The sequence below is a fragment of the Passer domesticus genome, chromosome 10, assembly GCF_036417665.1.
Source record: "Passer domesticus isolate bPasDom1 chromosome 10, bPasDom1.hap1, whole genome shotgun sequence".
Lineage (NCBI taxonomy): Eukaryota > Metazoa > Chordata > Aves > Passeriformes > Passeridae > Passer > Passer domesticus.
In genome coordinates this window covers 41,451,081-41,475,294 of record NC_087483.1, presented here as the reverse complement: position 1 = coordinate 41,475,294, position 24,214 = coordinate 41,451,081, and the positions used below count along the sequence as shown (strand labels likewise).

General features: G+C 42.9%; 1 protein-coding gene across 2 annotated transcripts in view; it reads right to left on the bottom strand.

Moving 5' to 3' along the window:
• Window positions 1-24,214, bottom strand: part of KIF5C (kinesin family member 5C) — a 76,583-nt gene that overhangs the window by 32,740 nt on the left and 19,629 nt on the right. The window contains exons 1-10 of one of the 2 annotated variants that reach the window (XM_064435318.1): window positions 15,882-15,941; window positions 15,379-15,469; window positions 10,614-10,687; window positions 8,862-8,966; window positions 7,040-7,088; window positions 6,049-6,104; window positions 5,087-5,174; window positions 2,422-2,546; window positions 742-846; window positions 258-406 (exon numbers count right to left, since the gene is read on the bottom strand). In XM_064435318.1, coding sequence (XP_064291388.1) covers window positions 258-406; window positions 742-846; window positions 2,422-2,546; window positions 5,087-5,174; window positions 6,049-6,104; window positions 7,040-7,088; window positions 8,862-8,966; window positions 10,614-10,687; window positions 15,379-15,469; window positions 15,882-15,926 — 887 coding nt within the window. In that variant the 5' untranslated portion in view covers window positions 15,927-15,941. Of the gene's footprint in view, window positions 1-257; window positions 407-741; window positions 847-2,421; window positions 2,547-5,086; window positions 5,175-6,048; window positions 6,105-7,039; window positions 7,089-8,861; window positions 8,967-10,613; window positions 10,688-15,378; window positions 15,470-15,881; window positions 15,942-24,214 lie in introns of those variants that run through there. The other variant, XM_064435317.1, reaches the window with a different exon arrangement.

Below are 24,214 nucleotides of genomic sequence, written 5' to 3'. Positions count from 1 at the left end.
TACTTCCTGCAGGAAAATCAGCCAGGAAGGAATCCAAGAATTCCTTCTAGACATCATTCCATGGATTGCCCAATCCTTCCCCACTTTTCAACCCCACTCTGCTCCCAAGCAGAGCAGCTGCTGGCCAGCATTAACCTCAATTTTCCTGGAGGATTTTCCTGGGAATAAAGAGCCAGCTCTCTGAAGTTCTCCAGATTTTTTTACCAATAAAAAAACCCTCTGGATTCCAAGGGAGGAGGGATGCCCATGGGACTCACCTCTGGCCAAACATCAGGGTGGATTTGGTCTCGGCCTCGTTGAAGACGGAGGGGGAGCAGCAGATGACGATGGTGGTCCTGCAGTTCCCCCCCAGGGAATCCTGCAGGATCCTGGTCATTTTGCTGTCTCGGTAGGGAACGTGGGTTTTTCTAATCCAAACACAAGCAAAAGAGCAATTCTTTAAACCAGTGGGGTAAGGGAGGAGGTGAGTCCACGCTGGCAGGAGTCACAGTTTGTTGTGACTGTGCCCAGATTAGGGAGCTGCTCCAGCGCCATCACTGAGCATTAATTCCTCATCTCAAACAGCCAAAGTGCCACTGCTTTGTGACAATATTTTGTTTGTTAATATTTTATTAACAGCCGGTATTTTCTCCCTCCAGAGCTGAAATGTTAGCTCCTTTTGCTCCTTTCCTGTTATTCCCTGAGGATGGCAAAAAGCAGGTAAACAAAAACCCCTCCTCACCCCCAGGCAGGATTACTCACAGTTCCCTCTGCCAAGGCCGAGATCACATTGCCCAGAGCAGACAGAGACTTATTGATATTTTTAGCTTCATCCAGAACTGCCCCCTCTGCTCCAGTTTTGCTGACCTGCAAAGAGAGCAGGAAAGAGTCAGGTTCTGCTCCAGCACAAAGCTCCAGCCCTGCAAAGCTGCGCCTAAAGATGCTCCTGGAGGAGCAAAGCCTGGCTTAGATTTTTAAAATTCAGGAGGAATTTGCACCAACTTTTACATCCCATTTTTATACCAACTCTTATAAATTTTTTGGTAGTGCAAACCTGGAATAATTCCATTTTTCTCCTACTCCAAGAGCAAGCTGTAATTTTATTTAATTCAGGGAGAAGTCTGTGCTCACCTGAAGACCTTTGGGAACCCCTCCCAAGGCCAAGCTGCTCATACAGACAGGGAGCACCACCCCAGTGCCCCCAAAATGAGCATCTTGTCTTTTTATCCTTGCATTGACCCAAAAACATCAAAAATCATAGGTTTTGTTAATGGCCACTGCCTCCTTTAGCAGGCCAAAAATGAGACGAGGTGGAAAAAACCCCAATTTTCACAGCAAGACAAATGTATTGTGTCATACAATTGCTAAGTCTTAACTTGCTGGTATTTTTCCTTTCTGCTACTACACAAACAAAACAAAATTTGAATTATCTAATGTGTCCAAATACAGGATAAATCCATATTTTTTTCTGTACATTAAAACTATCTGTACTTTCACCTAAAAATGCCCCATGACATGAAGGAAAAGCAGTTGTGTCTTTTAAGAAGACCACCTACCCAAGAAATCCATATTTCAGATTTTCTGTACCAAAACAAACCACAAAAGTTGATTTTCCAGAGGAGAGGAGTGACTTCCCAGGCCCTCATTTTGTAAACATCATAAAGAGCTTTTAATTTAACAAATCTGTGCAATCATAGACATTAACATGATTAATTACTCTGACAAATCACTTCTGCATTGTACCCATGGGCTATCAATGAACGTGTCCCAAAGAGCAACCCAAAATCCCAATAAAGCTGATTTTAAACACTCCAGAAGACACCAGAATGAGAACTGGGAAACATTTTTGCATTGCAGCACTGTTCCAAACCATTACTCTTTTGGTAAATAGATAAAAAGTCATTTTCTGGGGTTTATTTTTCTGCATTGGAAAGCAGAAATAGTCACCACAATCAAGATTCAGGGAGCTTTGAGTAGAATTGAAAACTGCATTAACTGCTGGTATATCATTCATTTAATATGTGGAATAATTACCAAAAAACCTAGAAACAGGACATGACAATGTAAGCAAGTTAAAATGTGTCTCATTTGATAAATTATTTTTTAAATTATATTAAATTATATTAAACATTATTTCTATATTAATATATACATACATTTCATATTATTATATCTAAATTATATTAAAATTACATTCCTTTTTTCAGCTACACAGATGTAAATGTGAATAAAAATACACTGGTTCAACTCACTCCACTATACACGCAGATTTTGGGAGGGTTGTCCTTCATGCCAATAATTCTGATCTACTCCTTTTCTCCATCCCACATTCAAAAATGAAAATTAAAATATCCTTTTTCATGATAACCTAAGGACAGAGCTCTGTGAGACACCCTCCCATCCTCACTGCGGGGTCCCAGGGGAGGAAAAAGGAGAATTGACCTTCTCACTGCCAGCCAAGTCCACCAGGTAGAGCTTCCCACTGAGCTTCTTCTCCGTCTCCACGTTCTCCTGTTTGATGTTGATGAGGAAGATGCTGTGGCTCCTCGAGCTGTGCTCGTTCATGTCTGAAATCACAGGGCACGGCTGCTGTTAAAAATGCCCTCCAAACCTGGCAGGGAATTCCATCCCATCCGAGCCGGCCCCACCGAATTCCCAAATCCCAGAGAAGCTGGGCAGGTCTCGGTGTAACTCATAGGATTCAGAGGATTCAGAGAATCACGGAATGCCCAGGTTGGAAGAGACCTCCAGGATCATGGAGTCCAGCCCAGCCCCAGCAGCTCAACTCAACCCTGGCCCCCAGTGCCACATCCAGGCTGTGTTAAACACACCCAGGGATGGGGACTGCACCACCTCCCTGGGCAGAACATTCCAGAGCTTTATCACCCTTTCCATGAAAAACTTTTCCCTGATATCCAGCCTGTATTTCTCTTGGTGCAGCTGCAGGCTGTGTGCTCTGGAGACAGAGCCCAGCCCAGCTGGGCACAGACACCTTCCAGGAGCTGTGCAGAGCCATGAGGGCACCCCTGAGTCTCCTTTTCTCCAGGCTGAGCCCCCCCAGCTCCCTCAGGGTTTGTGTTCCCAGCCCCTCTCCAGCCTCCTCTGGATGTGCTCAGTGTCCCAAAGCCCTTCCCAAGCTGAGGGGACAGAGCTGGGCCCAGCACTCCAGGTGTGCCCTCATCATTTCAGGGACAGGGGCAGAGTGACCTCCCTGCTCCTGCTGCCACCCCATTCCTGCTCCAGGCCTGGAGCCATGGGGATTCTTGGCCACCAGGGCACTCTGCTGGCTCGTGTCCATGTCACCCAACACCCCCAGGTCCCTCAGGGGTTCCTCTCAGGGTTTGTGTTCCCAGCTCCTCTCCAGCCTCCACTGGATGTGCTCAGAGTCCCTTCCCCAGGTCCTTCCCAAGCTGCGGGACAGAGCTGGGCCCAGCACTCCAGGTGTGCCCTCATCACTTCAGGGACAGGGCAGAGTGACCTCCCTGCTCCTGCTGCCACCCCATTCCTGCTCCAGGCCTGGAGCCATTGGGATTCTTGGCCACCAGGGCACTCTGCTGGCTCGTGTCCATGTCACCCAGCACCCCCAGGTCCCTCAGGGGTTCCTCTCAGGGTTTGTGTTCCCAGCCCCTCTCCAGCCTCCTCTGGATGTGTTCAGTGTCCCCAGGTCCTTCCCAAGCTGAGGGGACAGAGCTGGGCCCAGCACTCCAGGTGTGCCCTCATCACTTCAGGGACAGGGGCAGAGTGACCTCCCTGCTCCTGCTGCCACCCCATTCCTGCTCCAGGCCTGGAGCCATGGGGATTCTTGGCCACCAGGGCACTCTGCTGGCTCGTGTCCGTGTCACCCAGCACCCCCAGGTCCCTCAGGGGTTCCTCTCAGGGTTTGTGTTCCCAGCCCCTCTCCAGCCTCCTCTGGATGTGTTCAGTGTCCCAAAGCCCTTCCCAAGCTGAGGGGCAGAGCTGGGCCCAGCACTCCAGGTGTGCCCTCACCACTTCAGGGACAGGGCAGAGTGACCTCCCTGCTCCTGCTGCCACCCCATTCCTGCTCCAGGCCTGGAGCCATGGGGATTCTTGGCCACCAGGGCACTCTGCTGGCTCGTGTCCGTGTCACCCAGCACCCCCAGGTCCCTCTCTGCCTGGCACTGTGCAGCCACACCGTCCCCACCTGTGGCACTGCAGGGGTCACTGTGGCCAAAATGCAGGACTGGGCACTTGGATCTATTAAACTCCATCCCACCGGGCCCTGCCCATCCCTCCAGCCACTCCAGGCCTCCCTGCAGAGCCCTCCTGCCCTCCAGCAGATGGACACAGCTCCCAGCTTGGTGTCATCTGCATATTTACCAATTAAAATCTCATTCCCTCCTCCATGTCATCAATAAAACACTGAACAGAGCTGACCCCTGGTGCCTGGCCCCGGCTGGATGCTGCACCCCTCACTGCCACCCTGATTTTTCAAGATTTTCTAACCCTTCTGATGTTTACATCCTTGTAACAAACTTTCTCACACGCTTTCCTGTAAATACTCATTGTTTTGCATTCTCTTATGGAGAATTTATTTACTTTAAAAATATCCTATATTTGTTTATTTATTTATACACTTTATTATTATACAGTATTTTACTTAGTAAAATACTGTAGAACTCACAGCTTGGGAAACTGCAATATATAAATAATATATTTATATAAACATATAAATATAATATATATAATATATATTAATATATTATAATATTTATAATATATACATAATATATGATATATATTTATATAAATTATTTGTTTAGATAAATTATTTTATATGTAAATAATATATTTTATATAAAATATATAAATAAGAATATATAAATATATAATTATATTAAAATTATATATATTATATATATTTAAAATTTAAAAAGTTATTTGAAAATAAAATATATTTTAAAATAAACCTCTGATTCTAAACACGAAATAGCATTTCAAACACTTTCAACCCCAACCTTGAGAGGAACAAAACAACCCAAGAACCAAGATTGAGTGGAGAGCTCACAGCCTGCAAGGGGGGATCCATAAATCCCCTGGGAGCAGCCCCAGCCCCTCGGAGGGAATTGCAGGATTTGGGGACACTCACTTGTCACAGCCACGTGCCTGTTGGCCTTCCCCTCGTCGATGACATCCAGAACTTCCTCGGGGCTGGACACAAACCTCTCTGTGCAGCCCTGGGGACAGAGGTGGCAGTCAGCAATGTTCCTTTAGCACTAATGAGCACACAGTAATTAGGAGAAGCATCAGCAGCCCCCAGGATCCCACGGACCTGACCCCACCTCAAGGTGACTTCCAGGGAAATTTGGGACCAATTTTTTCCCACAGGGTTAAAGACTCAGTGAAATCCAGACACACAGCATGATATTTTCCACAGAAAACACGGAATAACATGTTTTCTGTGGAAAATTTTCAATAACAACATATATTCCTAATTTGGGTTAGATTTCATACCCAAGTTAATTTAATTTAATCAACCCCAAGTTAATTTTTCTCCCTCAAGCGACAATACAAAGTGCAAGTCCTTCTCTCTCAATGCAATAAATTATTTTATCAATTTCTTTTTGCTCCTCAAGCTGAGAATAAACAGGAAAATGTTAGATAGACATTATTTAGGCTCACATATGTTCGTGTCAAGCATATTGCAATCAAGTGAGGGCCCAGAAAGTCATAAAACAAATCCCTACCCCAACCAATCTATTGAACTATTGCGAGATTACAGCACCCATGCAGCAAAACATTAAAGAACAAAATTCCTCAAGTTGTTCTCTTTCATATCTGACATGAAAGGAGAATCTGAATACTTAAAATTTAACAGCATCCTAACAAAATGGCAATGTTCAAAGTCAGGAGAATAAAACAAACATGATTCGAGCCCATGAATATTTCAGGAAACTTGTTTAAACCCAGGAACCAACACAACCCGAACCTTCAAGGCTTCAAACAGGAGTGGAATTATTTCAGCAAATAACACTGGATGCAAATGGAAATGTGTAAATAAATGCATTTGTGGGAAAGAATGAAAAGCTGAGGGTTAAATTATTCTTTTACCTTGACATAGGGGACTCTGTTTTTATCTTCATGTACAGCGAGGTTTGTCTTTGACACTGGAGAGAGACGTGGAGATCATCAGGAATATTCCAGGAGTAATAAATACATAAAAGTGTCAGCTCCAGGCATGACAGACACATTTTGAGGATGGAAATTTGTATCTGAGATCTGCAGTCATTCCCCACTCCTTCTGAACCTCCAATATTTCCCACACACAAGAATCATTTCCTGCTCTGTCAATCTTGTACCTGCTCATTTAAATTTCACTTTGGGGCACAAACCTTTTGTTTATTGCTTGGGTGAATGAAATCAACCCAGACTAAGCTGGGCTTTGGCAAAGCAGAGGAGACAGGAGAGCAGCCTGGAATTCAGAGCTACATTTGCAGCCATTTCTGCATTTGCAGCCATTTCTACCTTTGCAGAAATATCTTCCTTCACAGCCATTTCTACATTTGCAGATATTTCTACCTTTGCAGACATTTCTACATTTGCAGCCATTTCTACCTTTAAGAAATGTCTTCCTTTACAGCCATTTCTACCTTTACAGCCATTTCTATAATTACACATATTTCCACATTTGCAGCGCTTTCTGTGCTCACACTGATGAGCAAAACTCACTTTATTAACACACGAGCTGCAGAGGCAGAGACACGAGCTGTGAGAGGAGCAGATGCTCCCACCACACTGCCTGCCAGAAGCGAGGAATAATTCTAAACCACTCCCTGCATTTTGAAATCTGGTTTTTTTATCATTTTTCCTTGAAGAACACCCCTTGCCAAGGAGCCCCAGCCCTGCCTCGTGGGCTCCTCAGAGCTCTCAGATTCACAGCAAAGCTCTGCAGAGGCAGGTGCACAGATCAGATGGCTGAAACTGCCAAATTCTCCAGTTTAAATTTAATCCCCTCCCAAATAAAGTCACTGCTCCCCCTCAGGCTTTGGTGCAAAGCTCTGGATGAAGCCGAGGCACTCAGTAAAATAAACACAGAACTTACCATCAAGCAGGTCCCTTATTTTGTCCAAATATATCTCAAAGTAGGAAACCTAATTAAATAATCACAAACATCACAGGTTTAAACGTTGCTGATTTAATGTCTTGCTGCCTCTGTGTTTCCATCCCTGTCAAAGCACCAAACTAAAAATAAAAACCCAACCTCCCACTCAGTTTGAATTCCATCTTTCACGGGAACACATTTGTACCTTGAATGGTTTACAAGCCATTGATCTCCCTCCATTTATCAATGGAAAAGTACACAAAAAAACCTGCAGGCAAACCTTATCTTCTTCTACTTTTTTTTCTTTTTTTGTAACATAGGCAAAATTGGCAAAAAAATACTGAATTGAATCAAACCAATGCAGCTCCTGCCATATCTGTGCAGCTGCAGGTTTGGGGATTGTAAAAACTACACATTGATTTTCACCGCCCCAAAAAACAGAGAGCACCTTCACCATTCCATTTCCATAAGCCTCAGCAACACATATTGAATTAAACTTTCAAATGAAGCACGTGTGGTGCTTCTGCCTTGAATGAAATCCAAAGGAGAGAATGAAAATGAGCTTTGCTCTAACAAAGAGACACAATTGTCCTCAAAAAAAAAAGAGAGGAAAATGATGGAATGAATGAGTTTCTTAATAAAAGGGGATTTGACCCACAGAAAGAAACAAAAATATGTGAGGGGAGAGGGGCCTAACCCTTCCCTAACAAAGGTTTTTCCAGATTATTTAGCTGGAACAGCACATGGCTGCATTCTAGGTATCAATAAACCCCTGGTATTTCATCAAGTCTCCTTTCCTCTCATTGTACTATCCAAGGTCTCTGCAAGTATTTCATGTTTATTAGGAATATTTTCAGTTTCAATTTGGAATATTTTTTCCTGTCTGTACCTCACTGCTGAGAAGGTTCCCAATGCACGACCAAGCCCTTCCAGAAGCTGGTTCAGAGGTACAAAATTATCAAAATATTAATTTATTGACAGACATTTCTGTCCTCACACTGATTAACTTCACAAATATTCCTCTGGAGCCACTTCAAGGGATTTAATGCAAATAGCACTAAAAAGTGTGACTTTTTATAAGTTTTAGGTGCAGAAAACTCTCGGTGAGCAGCAGGAGAAGGGTCAGTGGCTTCACACCCTCCTGTGCTCAGCTCCTGCAGATTTTAGGTCTGGCTTAGTTCTGGGGCAGGGATGACACAGAAAATTCCTTTTCCCTGCAATCCATGGCAGTTTTAGTGATATTCCCATTTTTCTGGTGTCTGCTTGGACAGGAGCTGCAGCCTGACCCCAGCTCTGCAGCTGGGCCAGAGCTGGGAGCTCCCCAGGACCCCAGATGGGCCCTGGGAATTCGAGGTCACTCCCAAGAATTTGGGAGCTCACACGGCTGGGATCAGGGAAAGGACATTGAAAAACATGCACACCATCAGAAAGAATCCAAAAATCCCTTCTCAACACGTTTCCATGGATTGCCCAAGCTCTCCCCACCGTGAATCCCACATCCTGGAGACAGGATGTCAGGATTTTCCCCAAATGTTCGTGGTGTTTATGATCAGAACCAGCAGGGTCCAATCTCTGGAGGAGCTGCAAAAATCAATTTTTGGTTCCAGCAAACCTGAGCTGGACAAACCCTCCAGAAAAAAAACAACCAGGAGCAACATCAGTAATAAATCTTGGAATTTGTGTTGTGAAAGGGATGGAGGAGAGGGAAAAAAAAAACCCCACAGAAGATGGCAAGGCAGATTCCCCATGGATTTATCCCAAGCAAGCCATCCCAAAAGGGTGACTCCATAAAAACTGCACATAAAATTCCATGTAAATTCACCTTGATGTGGAACTCCAGGTTCTCATCCATGGAGTAGATGTGGTCGAAGATGTCGTGGGCGATCCTGGGGATGATTCCCATCAGCTGAGGGTCGTGGAGCTTCCCCTGGGACACAAACCCCAAAGGTGACTCGGGAATGGGAGGGCCTTACAGATTTTAATTTTTTAATATAATTTTTATATAGATATAAAAATCTGGATTTTAGACTGGATTTCAAGAAAGCCAGGTGCAAAAGCTGGAGTGTGAGGGACACTCAGCCACAGCTGCCACTGTTTAAATCAGCAGAAATCTCTGTGGATTTTTATTTAAAATAATTTTTTAAAATTTTATATATAATTTATATATATATGTAAGTATGTATATATAAAAATCAATCTTTTAGACTGTATTTAAAGAAGTCCAGGTGTAAATCATGGGCACTCCTGGGGATGATTCCCATCAGCTGAGGGTCATGGAGCTTCCCCTGGGACACAAACCCCAAAGGTGACTCGGGAATCCTCCTGCTGCCTCATTTTCATTATTTTATTAAATATATAGGAGGGCCTTTAGATTTTATAGATATAAAAATCTATATTTTAGACTGGAGTTAAGGAAAGCCAGGTGTAAAGCTGAAGTGTGACGGACACTCATCCACAGCTGCCACTGCTTAAATCAGCAGAAACTTATGTGGATTTTAATTAAAAATAATAAATTTGACTTCTTTTTTTACTTTATATATAATTTATATATATATGTATGTATACTAAAAAAACATATATATTTTAGACTGTATTTAAGGAACTCCAGGTACAAATCCTGAAGTGTGAGGGACACTCAGCCACAGCTGCCACTGTTTAAAATCAGCAGAAATTGCTGTAGATTTTTATTAAAAATTATTATTATTTTACTATATTATTATATATAATACGTATAATATATGTTACTTTTCTATATTTTATATATATAACTATTATTTTTATTATATCTATTTTTAACATATATATATATGTATATATTTTTTAAAAATCTATATTTTAGACTATATTTAATAAAATCCAGGTGCAAATCCTGAAGTGTGAGGGACACTCAGCCACAGCTGCCACTGTTTAAATCAGCATAAATGTCTGTGGATTTTTTATTTAAAATAATAATTTAGTAGTAGCAATAGTGGTAGCAGTATATTTTATTAGATTTTATTATTAAATATAATTATATATGTTATATAATATATTATATAAGAGACAATATTATCTATATTACTTTTATGTACTATATTTATAATTATTGTTATTTTTATTGATTTAGATAAATTTATGGTTTATTTAGATGAATTTCTGATTTATTTAAATAAATTTCTTATTTATTTAAATAAATTTCTTATTTATTTAGACAAGCTTCTCATTTATTTAGATACATCTGAGATTCATTTAGATACATTTGTGGTTTTGACAAATTTGTGATTTCTTTAGAAAAATGTGTGGCTTATTTAGACAAATTTGTGATTTATTTAGATAAATCTTGATTTATTTAGAAAAAATGTGATTTGTTTGGATAAATTTTGATTTATTTGGACAGATTTTTGATTTATTTAGACAAATTTGCGATTTATTTAGACAAATCTTGATTTATTTTTAAAAAAATGAGATTTATTCAGACAAATTTGCGATTTATTTAGATAAATTTTGTTTTATTTAGACAAATTTGGGATTTATTTGGACAAATGTGTGTTTTATCCAGCTCCTTGCCCCAGACTGGTTTATTTTCCTGCTGTACCTCCATGGTGTGGGTTTTCCCTGACGAGGTCTGTCCGTAGGCAAAGATGGTGCCGTTGTAGCCTTCCAGAACATCTGCAAGAGGAAGGAAAACAATGAAACCTCTTTAATTACCCCCCCAAGAGGAACAACCTGCATTTCCCAAGTCTTTGCAGTGCTGAAGCTGAAATGGGGAGCAGCTTGTGCAATAAAAAACGGGGGAAATACGAGATATTGAGCTCATTTCGGGCCAAAAAAATCGTCATAAAATCAATATTCTAGAATTACAGGATTATTGGAATATGTCCCTTTTTTGGGGAGAAAAATATCTCTGGACATCAGAGATCAGGCAATAAATCTGTGGAACATGGGGAAGAAAAAGCTGGACTGCATTTAAAACCAGTATTTAAACCCAAAGCTGGATTGCATCTAAAACCAGTATTTAAAATCAGGCTGGACTGCATTTAAAACCAAAGCTGGACTGCATTTAAAACCAGAATTTAAAACCAGACTGGACTGCATTTAAAACCAGAATTTAAACCCAAAGCTGGACTGCATTTAAAACCAGTATTTAAAACCAAGCTGGACTGCATTTAAACCCAAAGCTGGAGTGCATTTAAAACCCAGTATTTAAAGCCAAAGCTGGACTGCATTTAAAATCAGCATTTAAAATCAAGCTGGACTGCATTTAAACACAGAGCTGGACTGCATTTAAACTCAGTATTTAAAACCAAAACTGGACTGCATTTAACACCAAGCTGGACTGCATTTAAACCCAAAGCTGGACTGCATTTAAAACCAGTATTTAAAACCAAAACTGGACTGCATTTAACACCAGAATTTAAAACCAAGCTGGACTGCATCTAAAACCAGTATTTAACCCCAAAGCTGGACTGCATTTAAAATCAGTATTTAACCCCAAAGCTGGACTGCATTTAAAGCCAGAATTTAAAAACAAAGTTGAACTGCATTTAAAACCAGAATTTAAAACCAAAGTGAACTGCATCTAAAACCAGCATTTAAACCCAAAGCTGGACTGCAACTAAAACCAGAATTTAAAGCCAAGCTGGACTGCATTTAAACCTAAAGTTGGACTGCATTTAAAACCAGCATTTAAACCAAAGCTGGGCTGCATTTAAACCCTGGAGAAAACCCAACAAATTAAAAAAAACATTCCTCATCACAAACCCCACGCCCTGTTCCCCACTTCTGTAGCTCACAGCCTCATTAATTCCCAACCCTCTGCAAAGCCAGGGGAAAGGCAAGTGAAGAGGAATTTGGAAATCAGCTTCTCTCAAGGCAGTGAATAATTTGATATTTCAGAGAGAAAAACATTGACTTTGCAGGGGTTAGTGCCCAGTTCCAGCAGGCTGGGGGGCTGTAAATTGTATTTTGTGATGTTCCCATCCTCTGGATCTCAATTAATAGAGGTTTCCAAGCAAAAAAATTGAATTAATTAAATATTAAATCAATTATTTTATATTATATATAATATTTTATAATGTTATATAATATTTTATATTAGATTATATTACATTACACAAAATATAATATAATATAATATAATAAATATAATATAGTATAATAAATTAATATAATATAATATAATATAATATAATATAATATAATATAATATAATATATATAATATGATTAATATAATATATAATATATTATAATTAATATAATATCTATAACATAATATCTATAACATATAATATAATATGATATAGTATAATATAATATAATATAATATAATATAATATAATATAATATAATATAATATAATATAATATAATATAATATGTGTAGTATGTTATGTAATGTATATTATATAATGTACATATATACACGATATATATTCTATATTATATATAGAATATATATAGTATATATAATATACATAGAATACATTAACTATATAGCAATACATTATATTAAATTAAAATAATTAAATTATATTAAGTTACATTTCATATAATATGTCATGCATTAAATTAAATTATATATGAATTTTATACTAATTAAATTCTATTATTTACATAAATACACAAAATAATCTCCTTATTTGCCTCTCCATGTAGGTGCTCCAGACAGGAAGGAAGATACATCAGAAAAATAAAAGGAATTTTGCAGAGAGTGACAAAGTTAGAGGCCATAATTGCTGCTCTTCTGGAATTAACCATTCATTTTTAATTAATTCAGCATCCTCATCTGCTCACAGAGACAGAGACTGCTTATCCTTGCTTTAAGGAAACAAAGTGTAAAATAACTGACAATAAACAACATTTCAATGGATTTTAAAAAATCCAGTTGTAGTATTCCACAAGGGTTCATTACTAATATTTCATCTTCGTGCCAGACTTGGTGAAATTGAAAAAATAGCTTGAATTAAAAACAAAAATGGAAAAAAGTGGGAGAAAGGGAGAAAAAAGGGGGGAAGGGGGGAGAAAGGGGAAAAATTAGGGGAAGAGGGTGGAAAAGAGGAAAAAGGGGGGGAAAAGGGGAAAAACAGGAAAAATAATAGGGGAAAATAGGGGGAAAAATAGGAGAAAAATAATAGGGGAAAGGATGAAAACGAGGGGAGGAAATAGGGGAAAAATTTGAGGCGAAATGGTGAAAAAGAGGGAAAAGTAGGGAAAAAGAGGGAGGAAAACATGGGGAAAAAAGGATTTTTATGTCCAGGTGAAGGCAAGGTACCAGCTGAGCTCCTAGCCAGGGGGAAATAACCTGATTAATGAGCTGTTCTGTAAGAAAATTGCTCCGAATTTGCATCAATATTTGCATTTTCTGCTGGAGGAAGCAGAGATCAGCAATTTACCTTCCCAATTAGCAAAACCCACCTTCTCCTATTAAAAAAAATAAATAAAAAATAAATTAAAAACAGCCCTCTGCATCAGCTGCAGTGAAAACAAGTCAGAAGTGTCAGCTCCGAGGTGATTTTTGGTGGAAGGTTTTCCACCTTTAGTCGTTTCAGACCATCTGTGCACTGAACCCAGAAAGAAAAAAAAACACACAAAAAATCCTGCACAAAACTCCAGAGGGAGGGGAGGAAAATAAATCAGATTAAAAAAGATAATGAAGCAAGATCAGGTGGGATTTTTACATCATTTCCAAAACAAACAAACAAACAAAAAAAAAAACAAACAAAAAAAAAACCAAAACCAAACAAACAAAAAAAACCCCAAAAATAAAATAAAACAAAAAAAACCAAAAAAACACAACAAAAAAACCACCAAAAACAAAAAAAAAACCACCCCAAAAAAACCCCAAAAAACCCCACAAAACCCCCCAAAAAACAAAAAAAACCCCAAAAACCCAAAAATAATCCCAAAAAAACTCCAGGTGTTTTTCTCAATCCCAACTCTCCCCTCAGTGATTTCCATTTTTTTCCCCAAATTTTTTCTCTGCTGCCTTTTTTTCCCTGGGCAGCACCACAAACTCATGGGCACATTTTTAGTTCTGTATTTCTCTTTTCCACCCCTCGTCTCCCCAGTTCTACAACTCAGTGTTTAGAGCCCAGATCTGTGACCAGAAAAGTCATGTGTTAAAGGGGAGAGCAGCCCAGCACCCAAAAAATCATTTCAAGGCATTTTTCTTCCTCCCAGGCCACACAAATGGGCACTGAGGTGCTCCCAGACTTTCCCCCCTCCGTGGAATTGCAGGAAAAATGCAAAATTCAGGCACACAAATCCAGCTGGGTGGATTCAGGAGATAAAAACTGGGGTTTTGTCAGCAGTTTTTATTTTAATGTTTTACTTATTTATTATTTTATTATTGTTTGGACTAAAAAATAATAAAATAAAAAAAAGACAAAAATAATTTAAAAAAAAAACAAAAAAAAAACCCTCCCAAAAAAACCCCCCAAAAAATAAAAATAAAAAACCCCGAACTCCTGGTGGGATTTTTGGGGTGTCCCGTGCAGGGCCAGGAGCTGGAGTCAGGATGCTGTGGGTGCTCTCCAGCTCAGCATCTTTTTTATCAATGTCACCAAGGATGGATCATCCAGCACCAGAACCAAGTCTGAGGATGATTGTTATTTTTATATTGTAATATAAATATTATATAAATATTATTTCAATTATTATATAAAATATTAATTCAATTAGTATATAAAATATTATTTCAATTATTATATAAATATTAATTCAATTATTATATAAAATATTTCAATCATTATTTAAAATATTAATTCAATTATTATACAAAATATTATGAATTTTTTTAATTATGGGGGAGTACAGCCTGTGATTAAAATGCACCCCAAAAAATTGGATTGTCAAGTGAAAACCTTGACATTTCCCCAGTTCCTGAAGGTTTTGGTCCCAGAACCAGGGTGTTTTCCACAAGGTGCCGTGCTCTCACTCAGTCTGAAATGCAAACTCTGCATGCAGAGCAGCTCCCACGCCAGGCCATGGCCCATCCTCACACTCCATTTTGCAGATATTCCATGCTCATCCCGCACTGAACTGCACCAAAACCACACTTTTTGCCCCTTATATCCCAAAAACCAAATTGTGTGGAATATCAAGGAGAGAACACAGAACGACTGCTGCAATTCCTTCAGCTCTTTTGGGGGTTTTTTTTGGGTTTTTTGGGGTTTTTTTGGGTTTTTTTTTTGTTTTGTTTTGTTTTTTCACTCAGACAACCCCTTTAAAAAAGGAAAACCCTGGAATTATTGACACTCAACTCTCCAACCATTGATTATCCAGTGTTTAAGCAGCTTGGGGCACAGAGAGATCCTTCCCCCTGCCCTAAGGAGGGACAATGACCAAGGGCATCACCTACCTTTGACAATCTGCTTGGCACAGGCATTATAAACTTGTTCCTGGGTTGTGTTGGGAGGTAACACCCTGTCAAACACGTAGGGCTTCCCTTGCTGCAAAAAAAAAAAGAAAAAAAAAGGAGAAACTCCATGAGATAAACAACATTTCCGGCACTTTACCATCCCAGTTTCCCAGCCTGGAATGCAGAATTTCCCACAGAGGAAGCTGTGTCACACAGGAATGCTTTAAGGGCTGAACAGATGTGACATTTTGGGCGCTCCAGTGCCATTTTTTTCCTGTGGCTGGGAAATAAAAGGTGGCAGATGTTCCCTGCGTGCTCACAGCCATGGATGTGGGACACGATCAGCTGGAACAGCAGGAGCTGGGGGTTCCTTCCCCTCCTGGGAATTCAGGGGGAACGGCCATTCATTAAATATAAATATTGGGGAAATTGCCATGTAAATATTGGGGGAATAATCCTGTAAATATCAGGGGAATGGCCAGGCAAATACTGGGGGAACAAACCTGTAAATATTGGGGGAATAATCCTGAAATATCAAAGGAAAACATGGTAAATATCAAGAGAATAATCCTGCAAACATCAGGAGAATAATCCTGTAAATACTGGGAGAATAACCCTGTAAATATTGAATATAGCCATGTTAGTTTTGGGGAAATAATCGTGTAAATATCATGGGAATAAATGAACGTGTAAATATTGGGGCAATAAACCTGTAAATAGTGGGGGAATAATCCTGTAAGTATCAAGGTATTAACCCTGTAAATATTGGGGGAATAACCCTGTAAATACTGGGAGAATAGTCATATAAATACTGAAGAAATAGCCATGTAAATATTAAGGGAATAACCTTGTAAATATCAAAGGAAAAACCCAGTAAATATTTGAGTTACAACCCTGTAAATATCAAAGGAAGAATCCTGTAAATATCAAGGGATTAACCCTGTAAATATAGGGAGAATAATCCTGCAAATATTGGGGCAACAAACCTGTAAATATCGGAGTAAATATTGGGGGAATAATCTGGTAAATATTGGGGGAATAATCCTGTAAATATTGGGGGAATAATCCTGAAAATATTGGAGGAATAATCCTGTTAATATCAGGGGAATAATCTTGTAAATATTGGGGAATAGTTATGTAAGTATTGAGGAAATAGCCATGTAAATATTGGGGAAAGAAACCTGTAAATATCAAAGGAAAAACCCAGTAAATATTGGGGCAATAACCCTGAAAATAGCAAGGGAATAATCCTGTAAATATCAAGGGATTAAACCTGTAAATATAGGGAGAATAATCCTGAAAATATTGGGGGAATAACCTGTAAACATTGGGGCAATAAACCTGTAAATATGGGGGGAATAATCCTGTAAATATTGGGACAGTAACCCTGTAAATACAGGGAAATAGCCGTGTAAATTTTGTAAATAATCCTGTAAATATCAAAGGACAAACCCTGTAATAATTGGGGCTATAACCCTGTAAATATCAAGGGAAGAATCCTGTAAATATCAAGGGATTAATCCTGTAAATATTGGGAGAATAATCCTGAAAATATTGGGGGAAGTAGCCATGTAACTTTTGGGGGAATAAACCTGTAAATATGGGAGGAATAATCCCCCCAAATATTGGGACAGTAACCCTGTAAATACAGGGAAATAGCCATGTAAATTTTGGGGAAATAATCCTGTAAATATCAAAGGGAAAATCCTGTAAATATTGGGGCAATAACCCTGTAAATATCAAGGGAATCATCCCATAAATATTGGGGGAATAATCCCGTAAATATCAAGGAAATCATCCCATAAATATTGGAGAAATAACCTGGTAAATATCAAGGGAATCATCTCATAAATATTGGGGGAATAATCCTGTAAATATCAGGGGAATATTCCTGTAAATCTTGGGGAAATAAACCTGTAAATACTGGGGGAATAGTTGTGTAAGTACCGGGGAAATAAACCTGTAAATATTTGGGGTATAATCCTGTAAATAACAAAGGAAACACCCTGGGGCAATAACCCCATAAATGTCAAGGGAATAATCCTGGGATTAACCCAGTAAATATTGGGGGAATAACCCTGTAAATATTGGGGTAATAGCCTTGCAAATATTTGCAGAAGTTTTGCTGTTCACTCCTACAAGCTTTGCTGTGGGAACAGCCCAGAGAGAAACTGCAATTTGTGGCCCGAGCTCTGCTGAGCCCAAGGTGACCCAGCACTGTCCCAACACCCCACTGGTTTAATTTCCATGCTGGAAACACAAACGTGGCACCAAGAGCACAGCTCTGACCCAGACCAGGAGCCCATCCCAGCCACGGCACCCTCAGCTGGGATTTTGTTCAGGAATTGCTGATTTTATTCAGGAATTGCTGGATTTATTCAGGAATTGCTGTGATTTTCACCCCCAGCACCAACAAACCACTTCCCACACTGTGGGAAGGGCTCCACAATTCCATTTTTGAGGGGCTGGTGGCACCCTGAGCTCCACAATTCCATTCTGGGAGGGGCTGGTGTCACTTTGAGCTCCACAATTCCATTTTCTGAGGGGCTGGTGTCACCCTGAGCTCCACAATTCCATTTTTGAGGGGCTGGTGTCACCCTGAGCTCCACAATTCCATTTTTGAGGGGCTGGTGTCACCCTGAGCTCCACAATTCCATTTTGGGAGGGGCTGGTGGCACCCTGAGCTCCACAATTCCATTTTTTGAGGGGCTGGTGTCACTTTGAGCTCCACAATTCCATTCTGGGAGGGGCTGGTGTCACCCTGAGCTCCACAATTCCATTTTTTGAGGGGCTGGTGTCACCCTGAGCTCCACAATTCCATTTTGGGAGGGGCTGGGCACCCTGAGCTCCACAATTCCATTCTGGGAGGGGCTGGTGTCACCCTGAGCTCCACAATTCCATTCTGGGAGGGGCTGGTGTCACCCTGAGCTCCACAATTCCATTTTTTGAGGGGCTGGTGTCACTCTGAGCTCCACAATTCCATTTTTTGAGGGGCTGGTGGCACCCTGAGCTCCACAATTCCATTTTTGAGGGGCTGGTGTCACCCTGAGCTCCACAATTCCATTCTGGGAGGGGCTGGTGTCACCCTGAGCTCCACAATTCCATTTTGGGAGGGGCTGGTGGCACTCTGAGCTCCACAATTCCATTTTTGAGGGGCTGGTGGCACTCTGAGCTCCACAATTCCATTCTGGGAGGGGCTGGTGGCACTCTGAGCTCCACAATTCCATTTTTGAGGGGCTGGTGGCACCCTGAGCTCCACAATTCCATTCTGGGAGGGGCTGGTGGCACCCTGAGCTCCACAATTCCATTTTTGAGGGGCTGGTGTCACTCTGAGCTCCACAATTCCATTTTTGAGGGGCTGGTGTCACCCTGACCTCCACAACTCCATTTTGGGAGGGGCTGGTGTCACCCTGAGCTCCACAATTCCATTTTGGGAGGGGCTGGTGTCACCCTGAGCTCCACAATTCCATTCTGGGAGGGGCTGGTGGCACCCTGAGCTCCACAATTCCATTTTGGGAGGGGCTGGTGTCACCCTGAGCTCCACAACTCCATTTTGGGAGGGGCTGGTGGCACCCTGAGCTCCACAATTCCATTTTCTGAGGGGCTGGTGTCACCCTGAGCTCCACAATTCCATTTTTGAGGGGCTGGTGTCACCCTGAGCTCCACAATTCCATTTTGGGAGGGGCTGGTGTCACCCTGAGCTCCACAATTCCATTTTTGAGGGGCTGGTGTCACTCTGAGCTCCACAATTCCATTTTGGGAGGGGCTGGTGTCACCCTGAGCTCCACAATTCCATTCTGGGAGGGGCTGGTGTCACCCTGAGCTCCACAATTCCATTTTGGGAGGGGCTGGTGTCACCCTGAGCTCCACAATTCCATTTTGGGAGGGGCTGGTGTCACCCTGAGCTCCACAATTCCATTTTGGGAGGGGCTGGTGTCACTTTGAGCTCCACAATTCCATTTTCTGAGGGGCTGGTGTCACCCTGAGCTCCACAATTCCATTTTTGAGGGGCTGGTGTCACCCTGAGCTCCACAATTCCATTTTTGAGGGGCTGGTGTCACCCTGAGCTCCACAATTCCATTTTGGGAGGGGCTGGTGGCACCCTGAGCTCCACAATTCCATTTTTTGAGGGGCTGGTGTCACTTTGAGCTCCACAATTCCATTCTGGGAGGGGCTGGTGTCACCCTGAGCTCCACAATTCCATTTTTTGAGGGGCTGGTGTCACCCTGAGCTCCACAATTCCATTTTGGGAGGGGCTGGGCACCCTGAGCTCCACAATTCCATTCTGGGAGGGGCTGGTGTCACCCTGAGCTCCACAATTCCATTCTGGGAGGGGCTGGTGTCACCCTGAGCTCCACAATTCCATTTTTTGCGGGGCTGGTGTCACTCTGAGCTCCACAATTCCATTTTTTGAGGGGCTGGTGTCACTCTGAGCTCCACAATTCCATTTTTGAGGGGCTGGTGGCACTCTGAGCTCCACAATTCCATTCTGGGAGGGGCTGGTGGCACTCTGAGCTCCACAATTCCATTTTTGAGGGGCTGGTGGCACCCTGAGCTCCACAATTCCATTCTGGGAGGGGCTGGTGGCACCCTGAGCTCCACAATTCCATTTTTGAGGGGCTGGTGTCACTCTGAGCTCCACAATTCCATTTTTGAGGGGCTGGTGTCACCCTGACCTCCACAACTCCATTTTGGGAGGGGCTGGTGTCACCCTGAGCTCCACAATTCCATTTTGGGAGGGGCTGGTGTCACCCTGAGCTCCACAATTCCATTCTGGGAGGGGCTGGTGGCACCCTGAGCTCCACAATTCCATTTTGGGAGGGGCTGGTGTCACCCTGAGCTCCACAACTCCATTTTGGGAGGGGCTGGTGGCACCCTGAGCTCCACAATTCCATTTTCTGAGGGGCTGGTGTCACCCTGAGCTCCACAATTCCATTTTTGAGGGGCTGGTGTCACCCTGAGCTCCACAATTCCATTTTGGGAGGGGCTGGTGTCACCCTGAGCTCCACAATTCCATTTTTGAGGGGCTGGTGTCACTCTGAGCTCCACAATTCCATTTTGGGAGGGGCTGGTGTCACCCTGAGCTCCACAATTCCATTTTTGAGGGGCTGGTGGCACCCTGAGCTCCACAATTCCATTCTGGGAGGGGCTGGTGTCACCCTGAGCTCCACAATTCCATTTTGGGAGGGGCTGGTGTCACCCTGAGCTCCACAATTCCATTTTGGGAGGGGCTGGTGTCACCCTGAGCTCCACAATTCCATTTTTTGAGGGGCTGGTGTCACTTTGAGCTCCACAATTCCATTTTGGGAGGGGCTGGTGTCACCCTGAGCTCCACAATTCCATTTTTGAGGGGCTGGTGTCACCCTGAGCTCCACAATTCCATTTTGGGAGGGGCTGGTGTCACCCTGAGCTCCACAATTCCATTTTGGGAGGGGCTGGTGGCACCCTGAGCTCCACAATTCCATTCTGGGAGGGGCTGGTGGCACCCTGAGCTCCACAATTCCATTTTTGAGGGGCTGGTGGCACCCTGAGCTCCACAATTCCATTTTTGAGGGGCTGGTGTCACTCTGAGCTCCACAATTCCATTTTTGAGGGGCTGGTGTCACCCTGAGCTCCACAATTCCATTTTGGGAGGGGCTGGTGGCACCCTGAGCTCCACAATTCCATTTTCTGAGGGGCTGGTGGCACCCTGAGCTCCACAATTCCATTTTTGAGGGGCTGGTGGCACCCTGAGCTCCCTGTCCCTGGTGACACCAGGACTGACATTCCCACACGGATACACGGCGTCACGCTCCCAGGAAACCTTGATCCTCCTTGCAGCCACTGTCACTGCTTACAAGGCACACCCAGCCCTAAAACCAGATTTTGGTGACACTCCAAAGGCTTTTCAGCCCTCCCGAGCCAGCTCTGCTCCCCCGGCCCCACTCCCAGCACGACATTTCCATTTAAAACACAAATCCCTCATCCAAAGGGGATGTGCAGCATCCTCCTCATGTCCCATCAAAGCTCCTGGTGCTCCCCCTCTGCCAGGGCACCCCCAAGGAGGTGATGGGGTGGAAACCAAGACAAATTAACCCCTTCAAGGCTGAGGAGGAGGCTGGAACCCAGCCTCAGCTGAGGGAGGTGCACAAAGAGGTGCTGGCAGCGAGGCCCTGCTCAATTCACCCTTTTTGTTCCAGAGATCCCATCAGGAGCTTCTGCTCCCTCAGTGACCCCGTTCCAGCCTGGGGGTTTGGGGTTCCAGGATGAGGAGGGGATTTCCAAGCGGTTCAGGAGATAATTCCCAGGTTTGGGGCCACCCAAGGACCCCCCTGTAGGACACAAGAGGCGACTCCTGGTTCCAGACCTCCCCCATTCCCAGGAAATTGGAGGAGCAGCCAGAGCCCACCCCAAATTCTGGCTCTCCACACCTTCCCTGGGGTGCTCCCAGCCAGGCAAAGCTCTGCGCTCCCAGCAGGAGCAGGGCTCAAATATTCCAAAATAATATCCCAGATTCTCAGAATTTTCCCCCCTTTACCCCCATTTTGCTCACCCCAAGCTCCAGGCCAGAAATCCCATGAATACACAACCTCAAACAACCATTCATTGCACAGAGCATCCCACACCTGGAATGTCAGAGAGCCTCAAAAAAAAAAAAAAAAAAAAAAAAAAAAAAAAAAAAAAGGCAATTTTATCCTAATTGTGCCCCACGCAGCTGGAAGAGGCTCTGCCTGCAAATGGGATTTATCTGCCCAGGCTGAAAAGCTGCAAATGTAAAACAGCAGCCCGTAATTGTGCTCCACAGGTCATGTTTCCTCTTCAGGATTTGTTTGGGAAGCTGAAAGGCTGGAAAAATCTGAAGGAAATAAAGGAACGTGGGGGATGACAGAGCATCTCCACTGAGTGCACACAATGAGAGCAGCTGGGGGGGTTGGGGAGGGTTTTTGTGCTCCAAACCCACAAAATCCTCTTTTTTTTTTTTTTGTCCAGGAGTTCCTGGATGGGTCTGTGGTGTTGGAGAAATGTTGGGATCTTCCTGAGCCTTCCTTCTGCTCCCTCAGCTCCTGGCTGCCACGTCCACCCAGCCCTGTGGGGCTGGTTGTTGTTGTAATCTGGGTTATTGTTGTAATCTGGGTTATTGTTGTAATCTCTTCCTTCCTGACAGGTTTTCCTCGAAGGCAACAAAAGCCACGTCCACCCTACAAAGGCAGCAGCCTCCAGATCCAAGGGGTTTGCCCCAAAGCAGGAGGGAGAACGAGCAACCGTGAAAATCCCGATTTTCAGCCCTTTCCTCCCTATTGTCACTTCACAAGTGGCACAACTGCTTGCCTTTTTTTTTTTGTTTCAGATGTAACTCATCCTGCATTAAATACCAAAACCAGGCAGCAATTCAATACCAAAATCAGGCAGCAATTCCAGCAAATAAGCAGCCAGACAGAAAATGTTGTTTTCTGAGCGACGCCAAGGATTTTGCCTGTGCACCTCCATGTATTATTTTCCAAAGTTTCTCGTGGCATGCAGTGTGCTATCTGCCATCCATAAATCACATTTCCCTGCCTTCCTGCAGCCCCCCTGACAATCTGCTCCATTAGCTTGTGCCACTGCTGCATAATGGCTGGGATAAGTGCTCCAAGCCACCCACACGATTCCTGCTCAGTGCTGAGACTCTGCTCTGGCCCTGGATACCAACAGCAATTCTGCTCAGACACGTTGACAATTATTATTTCACTTCTTTGGTTTCCTGTTGGGTTTAAAGGCATTAAAAAAATAACAAACCAAAGAGGATTTCACAAGCACAAAAAAGGATTTTCAACATAAACCCCAAATTTACCCAGGAAACATCTCAGGCTAATGCAGCCTCAATTAAAGAAATTAAAAATAACCAAGCACATTTCCTGGTCTGATCAATAAATAAATCCACCTCAACTCCCCAGAATTCCCCAGGGAGAGGAAATGAGGAGAGCTCCGTGCTCAGAGCTCCTGCTGAGGGTGGGAAGCCCTGCTGGAATTCCAGGATGAATCCCCTGGATCCCCAGGGAGGTGACACCTCCCCAGCAGGCACTGACCCCACAAAACAAACCCTTATAAAAACCATGGGCTCAGATCAGAATTCCCAGCTGCTGGAGTGTTACATTCACATTTTCTGAAAAATCCCTCTGCCAGGATTTCTCTCCTGGGAAGCTGAGAAGCCTCAGAGAAAAGGAAAACAATAATTATCTCATTGCTTCTCCTGCGTTTTGCTGCTTTGGAATGGAGATTGTTTCATTGGATTCACGTGAATTATTTTGACTTTTTGGCCAATCAGGGCCAAGCTGTGTCAGACTCTGGAAGGAGTCACGAGTTTTCATTATTATCTTTCTAGCCTCCTGTAAGTATCCTTTCTGTGTTCTTTGGTATTGTTTAGTTAATATTATTTAATATAATACAGTATCATAAAACAATAAATTAGCCTTCTGAGAAGATGGAGTCAGATTGATCATTCCTGCCTTCATCACACAGCCCAAATACAATCCTGGAGTAGAAAGGGACCAGGCAGACAAAAATGCTGGATTTGTTTGATTTGCAGGCGCTGGGGGGAGACATTTGAGGGATTTCAGCCTGAAACCAAAATTAGAGATTCTCACAGCAGCACCAAAGCAGGCGGGGGACCCTGAAAAGTTTCCCAGAGCAGCTGTGGCTGCCCCTGGATCCCCGGAATGTCCCAGGCCAGGCTGGATGGGGCTGGAGCAGCCTGGCACAGGGGCAGGTGTCCCTGGCACAGGGGGAGGTGTCCCTGGCACAGGGGGAGTGTCCCTGCCATGGCAGGGCTGGCACTGGGTGGATTTAAGGTCCCTCCAACCCCAAAGCAGAGCGGGAT